Here is a 17,006-nt window from a genome sequence, read left to right as displayed (position 1 = left end):
TTAATAAATAAGGCTTTTGTCAAATTTTGAGCTAAAATCTTGGTCTGTTGGGTCGGGTTGTGATAGTAGCTGAGAAAGTTGATGCCATATTTCACGACCGCTTGACGAAGAGACAGTAACTTCTACGTAACATACTTGCAGCTTCAATCAGGTGGAGTGAATCCGGTTTTATGTACGTTTTGAACCTTTTTTTGTAAGTCCTGACCAAGATGAGCTGAAAATGTACAAAACAAGTTTCAGGCATCATTTTACATCAAAAATATGATTGTATTTCTCAAAACTACTTGTTTTGTGCAAAAATATTTGTTATTGCGTTGTTTCTATTCACCCCGAAAATTGGCGAACCGGAAATTTACCGTGGAATTATGTTTTACGAAGTATTTGAAAAAACAATTTTTTGTTTGGTGCTATACAAAATCGAGTTTCAAATTATATATAATCGAATCATATATAATCGAGTCAATGTATTATCGAGTCTCTATTAGTAGCAAAAAAAAATTATTTTTTTTTTAATTTCGAATATGACTTATCTAAAGCTAATATGTCGTAAGAGGACAGCCATAAAATACGTTACGAAAAAAGGGAAAAATATAAAAAAAATTAATAAAATTGAAAATTTACTACTAAATACTTAAATAAATTCATTCAAAAATACAAAAATAACCTAAGAAAACTTTAAAAAATTCAACATTAAATTTTTTTAATGTTTAAAAATTTGATAAATTAAATAAAAGCGAGTTGAATATAATATAATAATCAAGTCTCTATATAATCGAGTCCGATCTGTACCAAAAATTGATTGATTAAAAGTTTCAATCAATAAATAAAAATGCGATGCATTTTCCCTTTGTGAAGCTTGGCTCACTTCGAATGGTCCAAATTTCATGACTTCAATATCATTCGATTGGTAGTTATACGAGGAAATGATTTCAGAAGCTGTCGCGCCAATTCAACATCAACTGTTGCAAGCCCAAACGAAGAAATATACCGGTGTGACGATCAACGAATTGCCCTCTACTCCTTGGGACAATGAGTGCTAAACAAAAATCAAAAAATCCAAATTCTTATTAAACCAATTCAAACTCGTAAGTTCAACTATACGGTTATGAAACGCATTTACTGTGAAGTGGTTTTGACTATTCAAGTGACACGTTGTATTCAAAAAATCTTCTTAGTTATCAAATAAATTTTTTTGCATACTCTCTTTCTTTTACAGTAAAAACCAAAATGGTATCGGTTGTGGTATGTAACTACTACATTTCACATATTACTAACGAGACATAACGTAGTGCATGTGGAAGTTGAAGGCTTCGTGGTCATGCTCTTTTATGCTTAGGGAAAAAAGATAATTTCGATTTAAAATCGATCGTCAAATAAGTACCTCAAAGTACCTATCTGAATTTCACTTTTTCTTTTTATTTGGAATATCCTTGAAATTCTGGAAGTGACTACCATTGTCCACGTTTACTCTTTTACCCGGAATTCACGTTTTCGAATAATACCTCTGCAACCAAGAATGAGCGATGTATCGGACATCTGTCGCTTATTTTTATGTATAACATGTAATTTATGTTTGAAACACATAAAAGATTCCCTGATAAATGATATCTAGATGTTGTGCAACAATGAACCGTATAAAAACATACTTTACGGGAAATTTAATAAAAACATATATGAAAACTCATTGTGGTGGCGTTTAAGTCACTTTTTCGTCGTTTAGAAATTATTCAAAAATGCTTTTCAAATTTTTTATTTTGAAATGGACATCATTTTTAGAAAATTATCATTTTATGCTTCTGTATAGAATATGGCGTTTGAGACACTTTTGCGATTACCTATTTTACATTTTATGCAGATGGGTCATTCCATACGGAGTGACGACGAAAAAGCACAAATTTGGACACGACCATCACAGATTTTGTTCAAAGTTAGGGAATTTATTCATCTACTGTCTCTTTGGAAAAATCCCAATTTTGGTGTCGATTGAAAAACCCTCCGCTCTGTGGGACCCCCCTCTTTATTGCGAAGTCGCGCAATTTTTGTCAAAAATCTTTTTTTTCTTTTTTTTACAATTCATAGACGTGAGATGTCCGAAAAATACTGATAGATGATTTTTGAAGAAAATAAACCAAGGAATCCAGAAAAAATATAAGTTCTGCCCGGAAGTGTTGCCAGACAAATTATTTTTGTAGTTGAAAACTAAATTTACATTTTTCGGCAAATTTTTTCAGCCATTTTTATTTGAAATTTGATAAATTCATCGTGTTCCTAGGAAAATTTCACATAAGAAACAACTATCATATAAACTTCGTAATTATTTTTTTTTACAATTTATAGACGTAAGACACCCGGAAAATAGTGATAGGTGAATTTTGAAGAAAATGAACCAAGGAATCGAAAACAAATATTTCTTTTGCCCGGAAGGGTTGCCAGATAGATTATTTTTGTATTTTAAAATTAAATTTGCATTTTTCGGCCAATGCAGCTAGTTTTATTTTGAATTTGATGGTTTAATCGTGTTTCTCCGAAAATTTTACGTAAGAAGCACTTAACACCTCGTGGTAATATGAGCCAATCTTGAGATATAACATTTTTACGAAAAATTAATTACAAAATTCAGAACTGGGGTGACATTGCGCATTTCGTTTCGAGCAACTCGAACAAAACTAAATGATCGCTGGGGGGCGTTTTGTTAATTGTTTCGTATTTGACAGCTCCTTTTAAGCTTAAAGCATAATTGGCATTATGTGACCTACTCGAAAATAGCGAAAATCGTTCGAATTGAGATGCGCAATGCCCTGTTTTCGTAAAAATGTTATATCTGGAGATTGGCTCATATTACCACGGGGTGATAAGTGTTTCTTACGTAAAACATTCCAAGAAATACGATTAAACCATCAAATTCAAAATAAAATTAGCTTCATTTGTCGAAAAATGCAAATTTAGTTTTAAAATACAAAAATAATCTATCTGGCAACACTTCCGGGCAAAAACAATATTTTTTCTGGAATCCCTGGTTTATTGTCTTTAAAATTCACCTATCACTATTTTTTGGGTGTCTTACGTTTATAATTTATAAAACAAAATAATTACGAATTTACAACTTTTTTCGTAAAAATGTTATATCTCACGATTGGCTCATATGACCTCGGGATAATAGTTGTTTCTTATGTGAAATTTTCCAAGGAACACGATGAAACTATCAAATTTAAAATAAAAATGGCTGCATTTGCCGAAAAATGTAAATTTAGTTTTCAAATACAAAAATAATTTGTCTGGCAACACTTCCGGTCAAAACTTATATTTTTTCTGAATTCCTTGGTTTATTTTCTTTAACAATCATTTATCAGTATTTTTCGGACATCTTACGTCTATGAATTGTAAGAAAAAAACAAAAGAGATTTTTGACAAAAATTGCGCGACTTTGCAATAAAGAGGGGGGTCCTGGAGAGCGGGGGGTATTTCAATCGACACCAAAATAAGGATTTTTTCAAAGAGACAGTAGATGAATATTCCCCCTCAACTTTGAACAAAATCTGTGATGGTCGTGTCCAAGTGGCACGTACACTTCGTATGGAATGACCCATACACAATTGGAGAGAATAAGTATCCAAATAAAATGAAACGGAAAGTAGCTGCCAATATCTGCCTTCCTGTAAGATATGTTCTCTTAAAAAATGTGTCATAAAATCCCAAAAACAGACATTACTCCTCCAAATTAAGAGATAGCGATACACATTCATCTAAAAAATTGTGAAATTTATACACAATTAGACACATTTCAAGGGTCATGGATATAAAAGTGCCTACAATCAAAGCAATCAGTCACTCAACAGCTCTTCAAAGTTCGCTCCTCAACTACAGTCGAACAACAAGCGAACAAAATGAAGGTACTAATTGGAGTTAATCTTCAAAGGCTGGAGCATCAATAACTATCAAACAATTCTTTTCCAGTTCATCTTAGCCGCACTCACTTTGGTTGTTCTGGCTTTGGCCGCCCAAGCTCAGCTAACTGAAGTGACCCGCTACGGCACAACCCGGCCCGTCAGCAGCACCGTTTGGCCAGGTTACGGAAGCCTTCTACCGTCTGTCAACCCGGCCTGGGCAGGTTGGTTGGCGGGGCCAGCCAATGGCAGAATCTGGGGCTACGGTACTCTACTAGCGTTCAATGGACCATGGAACAATGGATTGTGGAACAGCTGACCATGGAACGCCGAATTGTGAACCAACGGATTGTCGAACAACGGTTTGTGGAACAATGGACTGAGAAACATTGGATTGTGGAACAATGGATTGTGAAAAAACGGTGTCAGTGGCTAAGGATAAAAGCAATATTGGTAAACGGACCGAAAGACAATGGATATCTTAAATGCTATACGAGGATCATCGAAGTAACTTATCTCGTTTTGTTTCACTTATCTTATGAAAATATAATAATAAAAATATTGATGATTTATTCTGATTTTTGGATGAACATTTTTTGGAAAATTCGGTTATATTCTTGAAAAAACATTTACAATTTAAAGCAAAACTCTGCCGAGAGGAACCAGCTGTGTTCGGTTTGGTCAACGATGGATTTTCGAATCGCGTTGTCATATGCGATTTGATTTATGTTTTGATACATATTGATACATTTTGATGTCTTTTTTTGATATTGTGCATCTTGAAATTAATCGGAATTAACTATTTTTTAAAAGAAAATGCAACCTAGGATTCCCTGACAGTTAAATTTAGCAATATCGAATGCTGATTCAGATATTGACGACTCTCTACTTTTGGTATAATCATAGCATTTTGTTATTTCAATAATAAAAAACTTCTATTTTCGATCGAGCTGAAAAACTAGACAGTGATGATTTCTTAGGATATTTTCAGTAAGTAAGGAAGTGTTATACAAAATATAACATTTCTCTCGCATCTCTGGAAATATTGATCTATTCAAGATTTTTTATCTATACCTGAGCCAACATTCTTGACTCATGTACCAGCTTACTTTTTGATAACTGTAATTGATTCCACCAGCACGACGTTGTGTGTCATAATAGCTATTAAATATTCACATAAGGAAAACAACTGAACTGATGCAATCAACACCACAGTTATCACAAAGATGTACGCATCCCATTTCTGCTATTCACTTTTCTCTTCTACTGCAATGATAAGATGCACCTTCTACTCAACATTCTTTTCAAGGCAAAACTATTGTACAGCTACCATATACGTTTATTTTTAGTTTGGCTCCCGTAGCAGCAGCGAGCAGCACAAATTTGTAGTTGTAGAAAACTGACTTACCTACATGAAAAAATATATACGCTGACAAAAATTTAAACTTTTTTTTTTGTATTATAGGTTACAATATTGAAATAAATTTGCCGCAGAATGAGATTTTGTTTTTAAATTTTAACTATGCGAAAAGTATAGAAATTTCGATTTACTTCAAAACTTGTGTAGAGATTTAAATTTTTGAGAAATAAGCTTCCACTTGATTGAAGCGATACGCCTTTCTTATGGCCAAAATACCAAAAAATGGAAAAATGTCTTCTACTCGAAGGCAAATACAATCTTCAATTTTAATCGCCGACCAGCCACCCCAAGCCGGATAGGCAGAATATCTATGTTGTAGAATAACTTCAATATTTTTTTCAAAATTTTATTGCACTTTTTAAAAAACTATATTCCAACATTCAAAAACAATTCATTGACCACGAGTAATAATTCCATTGCCAGTTCCAGTTTCATCCTTTTAATTCACCAGTATTGTCCATAACCAATGCCACCGTAGTTCCACAATCCATTGTACGCCAATGGAGCGCCATAAGCCCAGCTCTTTCCGTAGGCTGGCCACGCCGACCAACCACCCCAAGCCGGATAGGCAGACTTACCATACAGGCCTCCGTAAGCTGGCCAAACGGTGCTGCTGACGGGCCAGGCTTTGCTGTAGCTGTCCACCTCCGTTGGGTAAGCTTGAACGGCCAAAGCCAGAACTACCGAGCAAAGTACTGCGACGATGCACTAGAAAAACAGTAGAAAAATGCAAAAAACTACTCTATTATGTTAAGTTTGATTATCATTTACCTTCATTTTGATAAGAGTTTTGAACAAAACCTTGAAGAGCTGTTGAGCGACTGATTGATGTAGAACTATTTGGAAATGCTTTTATACCTGCTTCCCAGAAAAGATTTATGAAGTATAATTTAACCAAATTAAATGAGCCGCAAGGTGACGTCAATTTTAGAAACATTCGCCATCAATCGACATAATTTTGAGTGCTCAATTCAATTAATTGCGAACTCTCGGCCGGGTTAAAAGGAAGAACATTCACTCACAAGGCAGTTGGAGCGTAACGGCTGATCGTTGCTAGCAGACGATTAGTTTTAATTTGATTTTTTGTACTGCTCTAAAGTCAGTTTTTTGTTTAATTTTTTGAGTTCCTTCAGTTAATAGTAATAGGCCTGATTTATTTTGTCCCGTCGAAAAAATTTAAATCCGATATCAATTAACGTCTCGCTTCAGATGTTTTACCAGTGAGGTATGGTGTCGAAGGGTTTGAAAAGGAAGAAAACGTTTAGCAGCACTTTAAAATTTTTAAGAACGACCGTTCTCTTTAGTTTTTTTCTGTAAGTCACAGATATAAAAGAGACTACAACTTTTTGAACAGCAATCAGTCACTCGACAGTTCTTTACAGTTCACATTACAAAACAATTCAGCAACATTCTCACAAAATGAAGGTACTAACTGGGATTAATCTTCAAAGGCTGGAGTATCAATAATTGTAATTAAATCTCGTTTCAGTTCATCGTTGCAGCGCTCGCTCTGGTTGTTCTGGTTTTAGCCGTCCAAGCGCTCCCAACCGAAGTGTCCGTTTGGCCAGCTTACGGAGGTCTGTACGGAAAGTCGGTTTACCCAGCTTGGGGTGGCTGGTCAGGGTGGCCAGCCTATGGCAAGAGCTGGGGCTATGATGCTCCACTAGCGTACAATGGACTGTGGAACTATGGTGACTATTGGTAAACGGACTGGAAGGACCAGGTGGCGATAGATATCTTGAATGTTACACGAATAACAAACGAACAGTTTTATTTTTTTTTCTTGTTTTAACATTTTTTACTAAAATATAATAAAAGTAAAAAAGAATGTATGAATTTTAATTAAAATTTGGATGTGAGTGAAAGAACACATTTTTTGCCCTATGTTTTAATTTCTGGAGGAGGGTCTCCTACGAAAGGCAGAAAATCAAAAGGCAGATTCACGAAAGGCAGAATCACGAAAAGCAGAATTACGAAAGGCAGAGTGTTTCATAAGGCAGAATAACGAATGGCAGAATCACAAAGAGAAACGAATGGCAGAATCAAAAAATGGCCTATTTTTTTCTTAACAACACACACTCGCGGCCTTTGGCCGACTCTATTGTCCTAGTGTATGCTAACTAAGGGAAAGAAAACTCGTTTAAATAATCCTAGAAAACCAGTAGATCAGTTGTTTGTATGCGAGAGACCGCCGCTTCCGACGGCGGGTCGGCGGCCGGCTCGGACCGCGGAAACCACGGCGGCTTTGTGCCGCCTCGGTTCCTTGCCCTCGATTATGCGTCTTCGCCGCATGAGTTGTTTTATGTTAATTATAACCAACAAGCCGTTGAGTCTAGAGTAAGCTTTACCTAACATCGAAAAATTACTATCCGCGATGCCGTGAGAGTCTTTAGAACCTGAGCCAAACCAGTTTGCGCGTTTCGGATCTAATTATTAGGCTTGATTTGCACCTTCCATCAAAACTGGTCATTGCTTGTGACCAGTTATTTTGTCTGGTTAACAAATAATATTAAATAATAAATGTAGAGTAGCAGCTTTGATACCGTGACCAGGATTGGTTTTGCTACCAGTGATTCTGCCTTTCGTGCCCTTCGAAATTCTGCCTTTTGAAATATTCTGCCTTGTGTGAACGGTCATAGAGTTCTGCCTTTCATGGTTCTGCCTTTCGTGCTTCTGCCTTCCGTGATTCTGCCTTCTGTGGCGAACCCCTGGAGGAGGTTTTCAAATCTTGTTCGTATCAGCGCTTTGGTAAATTTACCAAGATTCTGAATTTGAGGTAAAATAGTTCTATAATTCTATAAATATCATTATTCGAGGCATTTTGCTGCATTGATGTCATGAATAGTCAAAAATTATTACCCAAAAGTTATTACCCAAAAGGTTTAGTTCAGCATACACTTTATTTTGAACAGCTAGAAAAAATTTCCATCACTGTACTAACTTAAATTGACATTAACGTTGTAATAAACTTCATATAATTCCTGTTCTATAAATTATCGTGTAATCTTTATCTTAAACATAAGAGCAAAATTCTGCCATTTTTCTCGAAGACTTTTTATATGCGCACGATTATAGAACTTGGTTTTTTAGTCCTTGAATAAAACCGATAATTACTTATAAAATACAATGTACACTATCACATCAACATGACTCACTGTGAAGGCATTCTTTATACTATTGTACCAAAGATATAACCAGATTTCCGTAAAAAATAGGAACATAAATGAGCATAGAGCTAAACTTCAGCAACGTCATCTGAGTCGACAAAATTTGAATTTTATTAAGGTGCTATTAGCACCTCAACTATCAAGTAGCTGCATAAAAAAGGCAACAAATGCGCTGAACGCGGTTTCAATTTGTCAAATGCATTTACTAACTAGAGTAATTCAGGTTTACGAGCACCAGCTTCTGTCATAAACGAGAACCCGTTGCAAATTATATCGACAATAAAAAAACTTCAACTAATCAGAAAACTTCTAAGGGCGACTTTCAATTGACAATCAGTCATTTTTTATGGGAGGACAATCAAAGGGATCAGATTGAAAAACATAGTCTAAATTTCAGAAGGCGGAAAAAAGCCACACTGAGAATGGAGCAGCATTCAAGCACCAGTTTTCTGCACAAAACGGTTCACAATGGGACGCACACCGGCGAGGGTGGAGATCAACACCGAGCGATGGCGACCTTGATATTGGCCCACCTGGTTCTGATCTGCAGCGCGACACACTCTGGAAGGAACAATGTCGGTCCGTATGTACGGTGCATCGGGGTTTTTCTTATAACTGGTGTTAGGGCTAGCTGGGTAACATTTCGGTACAAAATAACCCCTGTCTACTGCACGGAAAGCATGTTAATTAATTCTCTTAGTCGTTGGGTGTGATCGGAAGTGTCAGGAACGGTGGCACGGGTCACAGAGCGACGCCCAGCTGAGCGAGTAAATAAGAAGCGTACATTAAACAGAACGTGACGACTGAACATAATTTAGTGATTTCATTACGAGATTTATTCTGTATACTGTAAAATAGACTGTGTTGAAAAAATATTATAGATGTCAAGTTCAGAAATTTTACTCGTTCATGAATTCAAGTTGGCACTAGACTTTAGATTTTAGAACATACAAATTAGACGCTAAACCCATTGTTATTGCAATGTTAAAATGCATATCTGTGGAGAGATGGGCTGTAATTCATGATACGATACTAAATCTATTTGATTTTTAAAATAGGCACTTTATAATTCGATTAAAGTCGTTTCCCTATGTTGTTTGTAATTCCTTATTAAAAAACCAAAATGTCCCGGATCTTATACTCTAAAACCTTTACTGGTGGATAATTAATCGAAACGACCAACCAATTCGAATCGATCTAGTTCGGGCTAGTAACCCCTTAGAAATAATTCCCCGTACCTCTTCCGCTTGGTATTCAGCAACAGTCGAAACCAGTTTCGCTTGAGCGAATTAAACGACTTAAGAACTAAACACGGTCCAGCCACCGCCCGACTGTCGCAAACCAAAAAAAAACATACCAGACAAACCAGGATATCTCGATCGATCTGTACGTACGTACAAGAGCATGCATCCGCAATGGGCGATCCGATCCGATCCTCTCTGTACGCGTACCCGTGACGACAGCTCCTTTCACATTGGCCGCTCCGAGTGCGTAACGCTGGTTGAAGGTTGTCTGCTCAAGAATCGGCACCTATGTTTTGTTCTTTTGCCATCTGTTAAGAATGATTTTTCGCTATATAAACCACATGCTACCAACTTCTACAGTAACAGTTCACTCGTCAACGCAGTTGAAAACTATTCGTTAAACCTATCCTTCGCAGGAATCCTTAAATCAATAATCATGAAGGTAAAAATTGTTGACTATTTCAAAAAAATCGAGTATCAAACCAAAATTTAATTTCCAACAGTGCATCGCAGCTGTAGTCATGATGGCCATCGCCCTGACCGTTGTTGAAGGATCCGCGTACAGCTACGCCCCAGCGCTGGCTTACTCCCTACCGTACGCCCATCAATATGCCGCCGCTCCCTGGGGATACGCTGCCCCCTGGGAACAACTTGCTTACACTGCCGCCGCTTATCCAACCGCTTACTATCACCAGCCCGCTGTTCCCGTCGTGCTAGCCCAGAAGGAAGCTCGGTATCTGGCCGCCAACCGTGGTGCCATTCACGATGCTCCCCTTCCCGGACATGCCATCTCCCAGCAGTCGCTTAACTTGGAGCCGGCGCCGGGAACGCTGTAAGTTTGTAGGAGTAACCAAAAAGGCAATCGTGATACACATAAATTTAAATACATAAATTGTTCGAACTGAACCTTATGATTTTTATTGTCAAAGCTTAGTATAGGTAAGGGTAACTGAAGTGCATTGAACGTTTCTCCTTCATGGGCTGGTGCCTGGCTGATAGTGTCATAATAAACTAAATCGACCAAAACCTGTTGTCCAATCTGCAAGTTGCAGATTTGTTTTGTATCTGCCACCGCCAACAAGGAACCATTTTAATGCGATCGGGTTCCGAGGGCCGTCAAATAATCCAAACCGAAGGCAGCTGCTCTGGTGGTACGACTCGCCTAGACAGAAAAGCTTCTTTTGTGTGATTTTGTTTGGCCTGGGCGTTTGAGGAGTGCGTCAAATTCTTTTAGAAATCAAAGTATTTTTACCTGTTACGAGTACGACAGTATCGAAATCATTTTAACAAATAGTATAAAGTTGAGAAATTTTTTTGACTGAGTGTAAAGATAAGATAGGGACATAAAATTTAAAAAATATTAAAATTAACCCTCTAGTGCCCAGTGCCGCCTTTAGACGGCCTTCAGTCAAACCTCTAAAAAGCTTCAATAAGGACTTGAACAATGTTTATAAAACTTCATAGTGTTTTTTTCGAAGTCCATCTAAAAATTAATTTAAGCACTAGAGGGTTAAATAGCAATAACATCGAGAAACTGAATTTAAAAAAAAATCAAAAACCGAATATGGACAAAACTAACTGAAAGCTTAACAGAAAAATAAAATTAACAAACATAAAAATTGTTGTCAAATTGAACTAAAAAACTGCAAAAAAAATAAATATATAAAAACCAAAAAGCAATGCGAAACAGAACTAACAATCATATAAATAATAGAGAACAAAAAATGCAATTTAAAAAATAAACAACAGCAATTTACATTAATAGATTAAAGACAACGAAAAGCAACACAGAAGCACAATTACAAAAAACAGAGAAATGAAAACCAAGGAAGTGAAGCTTAAAAAAAAAAAATTATAAGTGCTGGGTTCGAAAAACAATAACTAAACGGCGAGTAACAATAAGTTGAGAAATCACAAGAAAACCAAAAACCGTGCTCTGACAAGTGCGTGAATTACGTTACTCATCGTTTTAAAAGGGGGGAGGAGGTCTAAAATATGGATTAAAAGCGTTACGTAAGCTGTGTACGCCGCCTCTTATAGAAAATCAAATTTGAGATGATTTATCTAAGATTAGATAGTACCTATTAAAAACACTCTCAGAGAAAAAATCACGACAAGGTAGAGAATCAGAAACAATAAAAAGCAGGACTGCATTGTCAGTCAAAGAAAAACTGAGAAATAATAGAATGAAACATATTCATGAATAGAAAATAACCAAGAAGCAAAAACAATAAAAAAAAATAATAAATGTAAAATATCGGCAATAAGTAATAGGCTAAATACGATAAAACATATACGTACGCAAAATTATACGGAAAAGCAGGCAAACATGTATCAAAACAACTTAAAATCAAATCACAAACATGAAAACCTTAATTTACACAATTTAAGGCAAAAAATCAACAATGAAAAGAAAAACATTAACGGTAAAAATCAACAGTAAAAATAAGAATAAGCCTAAGCAGAGCAGTAAAAAATAAAAAAAATCATCGACATATTTAAAACAAGAAAAATTGTGTAACAGAACCATAAAAACAACAAAACAACGGAAGTTATAATTCAAATAAAAAAAAAATAAAAAAAGCAAATCATAACAACGAGATAAATAAGGAACATTGTAAAGAAAACTGAACAAATAAAAAATACATAAAATCAAAAGTTCCTAAAATATTTTTTGACGAAAGAAATTGAAAAAATATTAATCAAAATAAAAAACGAAGAAGCAAGAAGATAATCTGGACAAAAAAACAGGAAACCACAGACAATTATGCGCAGGTTATTCGATACAAAATATATAAAAAGAAAACAGTAAAATAGAAAGAAAAGAATTCATAACACAAATAACAAAAATACCACACAAAGACGAAAAAATATACAAAAATACGCAGGAAGAACGACGAAAACAACACACAAACAAATTTAACAGAATATTCTTACCATAAAAAAAGGAAAACAGAGTAGTAAAACAAAACAATCGAAATAAACAAAAATCAGGAAAAAATGCGAATAAAGTAAAACAATATATAATACACTACAATCAGAAAACAAAAAAAAAATAAAACCATAGGTATAGGATCACAAATATACAAAACTTCAGCAGCAAAATATGTTAAAACTTGTTTTAACAGCAAAAAGAACTAGAGAGTACATAAAGAGTGTACAAGATATATAAAATACAAAAAGAAGTAATTATCAAGAAAGATGAAAATGAACAATATGAGTAAAATATAATATTTACAATGATTACGGCTTAGCAGTCAAGGAACGGTTTAAGAACGACACGGTTTCAACTTCGTCTGTCTGTCTGTCTGTCTGTCTGTCTGTCTGTCTGTCTGTCTGTCTGTCTGTCTGTCTGTCTGTCTGTCTGTCTGTCTGTCTGTCGGTCTGTCTGTCTGTCTGTCTGTCTGTCTGTCTGTCTGTCTGTCTGTCTGTCTGTCTGTCTGTCTGTCTGGCTGTCTGTCTGTCTGTCTGGCTGTCTGTCTGTCTGGCTGTCTGTCTGTCTGTCTGTCTGTCTGTCTGTCTGTCTGTCTGTCTGTCTGTCTGTCTGTCTGTCTGTCTGTCTGTCTGTCTGTCTGTCTGTCTGTCTGTCTGTCTGTCTGTCTGTCTGTCTGTCTGTCTGTCTGTCTGTCTGTCTGTCTGTCTGTCTGTCTGTCTGTCTGTCTGTCTGTCTGTCTGTCTGTCTGTCTGTCTGTCTGTCTGTCTGTCTGTCTGTCTGTCTGTCTGTCTGTCTGTCTGTCTGTCTGTCTGTCTGTCTGTCTGTCTGTCTGTCTGTCTGTCTGTCTGTCTGTCTGTCTGTCTGTCTGTCTGTCTGTCTGTCTGTCTGTCTGTCTGTCTGTCTGTCTGTCTGTCTGTCTGTCTGTCTGTCTGTCTGTCTGTCTGTCTGTCTGTCTGTCTGTCTGTCTGTCTGTCTGTCTGTCTGTCTGTCTGTCTGTCTGTCTGTCTGTCTGTCTGTCTGTCTGTCTGTCTGTCTGTCTGTCTGTCTGTCTGTCTGTCTGTCTGTCTGTCTGTCTGTCTGTCTGTCTGTCTGTCTGTCTGTCTGTCTGTCTGTCTGTCTGTCTGTCTGTCTGTCTGTCTGTCTGTCTGTCTGTCTGTCTGTCTGTCTGTCTGTCTGTCTGTCTGTCTGTCTGTCTGTCTGTCTGTCTGTCTGTCTGTCTGTCTGTCTGTCTGTCTGTCTGTCTGTCTGTCTGTCTGTCTGTCTGTCTGTCTGTCTGTCTGTCTGTCTGTCTGTCTGTCTGTCTGTCTGTCTGTCTGTCTGTCTGTCTGTCTGTCTGTCTGTCTGTTTGTTTGTCTGTCTGTCTGTCTATTCTGCGGTCGAAAACTTCTTTTGCCACACAAGAAATGAACCGAAAGACAAATCTGGCGCAATTCGATCCTATTGCCTTTCTCTTCTCCCGCTGTCTGCTTCCACTATTAGCACCTTGGTTTGTGGCCAGCTGTTTTGTACCGCCCGTTTCCTCTGCCACTTGCTTTCAACAGCAGCATCAGCTGCTGCTTTCTCCTCCTTTCCATTCTCTGCTACTGTTGATGCTTAAGATTAAAACGACCAGCTTCGTAAACGTAGAAAAGAGAATGACGCAACTTGCAAAAGTTATATACACTAAAGTCGTTTTATACGCGGGGGATACGTGCCGCGTAAAAATAACCGCGTAAATTCCGGAATCCGTGTAAGAAAAACCACGTGGATTCCTCGATTCGCGTAAAAAAAACCCGCGTTAATTCTGCAATCCGAGTGAAGAGAAACCGAAACCCGCGCAGAAAAAATATCGCGTAAATTCCGGAACCCGCGTAAATTCCGGAATCCGTGTAAAAATAACCGCGTAAATACCGGAATCCGCGTAAAAAAAACCGCGTAAATTCCGGAACCCGCGTAAAAAGCGACCTTAGTGTAGTCATATCGTCAGTTGAATTCAATACTGGCACAACTCAAAATTCATAGTTTCGAGAAAAATCTGTTTGGAAATTATCGTCAAAAAATTCAGTTTCCATTTTCGTGATAATAACCATGTTATTCAAGTTTTACCCTCAGTTTTTCGTCTTTTCTGGGATATTTTAGATTTGTGCCATAGAGGAACATCTACTTATAACTCTGGAGTTTTTGTGAATTTTTAAAACGAGTCTTCGTGAGATGAAACTTGATAGTATTTGGCATCGTTTGCCATCAAAAACACAAAACTGCAAAATTTCAAGTTTAGTAAAGCGAGCAATGTTTGTAGTTTGCGAGACGTCCAGACGGGACGGCCGAATTTTAAGTTTTGAATTCAACTGACAGTATGCATCATCTATCGGATGATATTCAGGAACTGCTGATGATGCTTCTGTTTCAAAAGCCAGATTGGAAATACACGCGAGTGGCATGTCTGTGCTGCTTTCATGCATGTAAATGAGACCACGGAAACAGTTGGATGATTGACGAAACGACCAATAACGTAGTAGCGATGAAGATGCGAGGTGTAATGGCAATATTTGGGAAGCGTGCTCGTGGTTGGTTGAATGATATTGATTTTGAATTTAATACGAACTTGTTGATTTTTTTTTTAAACAATAACTATTATAACGTATTATGTCGTACTGTTGATGCTAATAACAAATCTTATGATATACATATAATCGAAAGATGCATAGACCAAAAACATATGTGTCGATATTTACAACGCTATACATAATTGAAATATTACATCTAAAACGTTTTACTAGATGCAAGAGAAATCTGAAAATGGGCCTTTACGGAAAGACGTAGTGCTACGTCAAAGCAAATAGTAAATGGTATAAACGAAATGATAATTGAGTAATGTTTAAAAACACCTCAAGAAAAAATTAAATAAATTTAACTAAAAATATTTTTTTTTTGAAAAGAACAGACCACATAAAACAAAGTAGTTGAATAAAAATAAAATAGAGATCAAAAGAAAGAAGTAAAAAATAAAATGAGCAGAATGCTAACATTGTATGGATTTGATGAAGAAAGCTCAAACTAAAACGAAAATAACTTGGTGATAAGCTGAGAGCTAACAAAAAACTAGAAAACGTAAAAAACTTCGCTCCAACAAGGCGCTCAATGCTAGTTCAGTTCCGAAATTCTTGAGCTTAGCACCACCGTCTGTCGCCACCGCAAGTGTTGAGTATGGTCAGTTTCGACACAGGTAGAATTGCACTGTCGCTAAGCCGATATCTGCTGCTTGGACTTGTGAACCTGTGCACAAGGGTAGGGCTTAAATTTAGTTCGCATTTGATTAACTGACCGGGGTGCTGCCTGCAGAGCAAGACGGCGAACGAACTGAACGTGCCTCCGCTGCTGTTCGCGTTTCGCCCTTGTGCCGAACAGGAATTCGATCGAAACAGTCGTAGGTAGGCTTTTATTAATACGCGTTACGCGAGTTACGAATGCATGTTTATTTCGACTGAAGTTCAACCGGACCCGGGTCGGGACCATTGCAGAACTTGTTATGGTTGAACTTTGTGTGGATGATTGACAGGTTATTGGCAGTAGGTGTTCCTTCTGGGATTGATTCAAATATATTCTATGTTGATTATTTTTTATTCGTGAATTTTTCGGTTTCTAAGCGGAAATGAATTACTGAATACTTTTGTCTCATTTTTCGGTTAGCACTTTAACGCATCATTACCGGGTCACACCTTGCAACCGTTTCGCTTGACAAGCTGGTCATTGTCGAAGAAGCATGGGTTGGTTAACGATGCCTTCATTTTCTGTGTTCTTTTATGTGTGTTCTACGTTTTTAATATTTAATCTTTAATCTGACGGTGCTCAATTTAATTTTAACTATTTTCAGTACTCTGTTTTTTTATTTACTACTCGAATCAATTTTGTTCCATTTATTTATTTACATTTTTTTTGTTATTCTTTTAGCAATTCGGAAAAAATAGTCTAATAAATGATTTTTATGAGTTTCTAAATTTTAGATTTAGAGCTTATAACTTATAATTATAACCGAGTTTATAAATCAGGACAATCAAGGTGAGATTTTTGCATCAAAGCTCAATCCAAACATGTTCATTCCAGCGGGTAATTGACGCGGTACTTATCCCTTACAATCGGTTTACGTTTTGTTCCTACGACATCGTCATTCAGATCAACGTCCAGAAAGCCCTCCGCTATGAAGGATCGCGATTCTGACACCTTTTTCCTCGGTTCACAATGAGACTCACAACAAGAGCCTACCGACCAGAACCGGATTTCGCTTCCCATGAAGATCACAGCCTCCCGGTGCGCGCTTACAAGACATTGCGAAGTGTAAACACTAAGGCATGCATGCTCGATAATGAAGCGCCATCT

General features: G+C 37.0%; 2 protein-coding genes across 2 annotated transcripts; one reads left to right on the top strand and one right to left on the bottom strand.

Annotated features, from left to right (window-relative positions):
- Window positions 1–5,597: 5,597 nt before the first annotated feature.
- Window positions 5,598–6,117, bottom strand: LOC129726983 (uncharacterized). Its single transcript, XM_055684308.1, has 2 exons — window positions 6,076–6,117; window positions 5,598–6,012 (listed from the first exon to the last, which is right to left on the bottom strand). The coding sequence occupies exons 1-2, from the start codon at window positions 6,079–6,081 to the stop codon at window positions 5,749–5,751; spliced, it is 270 nt and encodes an 89-aa protein (XP_055540283.1). The 5' UTR covers window positions 6,082–6,117; the 3' UTR covers window positions 5,598–5,748.
- A 3,884-nt stretch (window positions 6,118–10,001) lies between these two features.
- On the top strand, window positions 10,002–10,621 carry LOC129726982 (adult cuticle protein 1-like). The gene is made up of 2 exons (XM_055684307.1): window positions 10,002–10,157; window positions 10,219–10,621. Exons 1-2 carry the CDS (start codon window positions 10,152–10,154, stop codon window positions 10,549–10,551), a joined length of 339 nt encoding a protein of 112 aa, XP_055540282.1. The 5' UTR covers window positions 10,002–10,151; the 3' UTR covers window positions 10,552–10,621.
- The last annotated feature ends 6,385 nt before the right edge of the window (window positions 10,622–17,006 follow it).

The sequence above is a fragment of the Wyeomyia smithii genome, chromosome 3 (genome assembly GCF_029784165.1).
Source record: "Wyeomyia smithii strain HCP4-BCI-WySm-NY-G18 chromosome 3, ASM2978416v1, whole genome shotgun sequence".
In the NCBI taxonomy this organism is placed as follows: domain Eukaryota; kingdom Metazoa; phylum Arthropoda; class Insecta; order Diptera; family Culicidae; genus Wyeomyia; species Wyeomyia smithii.
The sequence above is the reverse complement of the archived record's forward strand: the minus strand, read 5'-3'. Positions and strand labels throughout refer to the sequence as shown.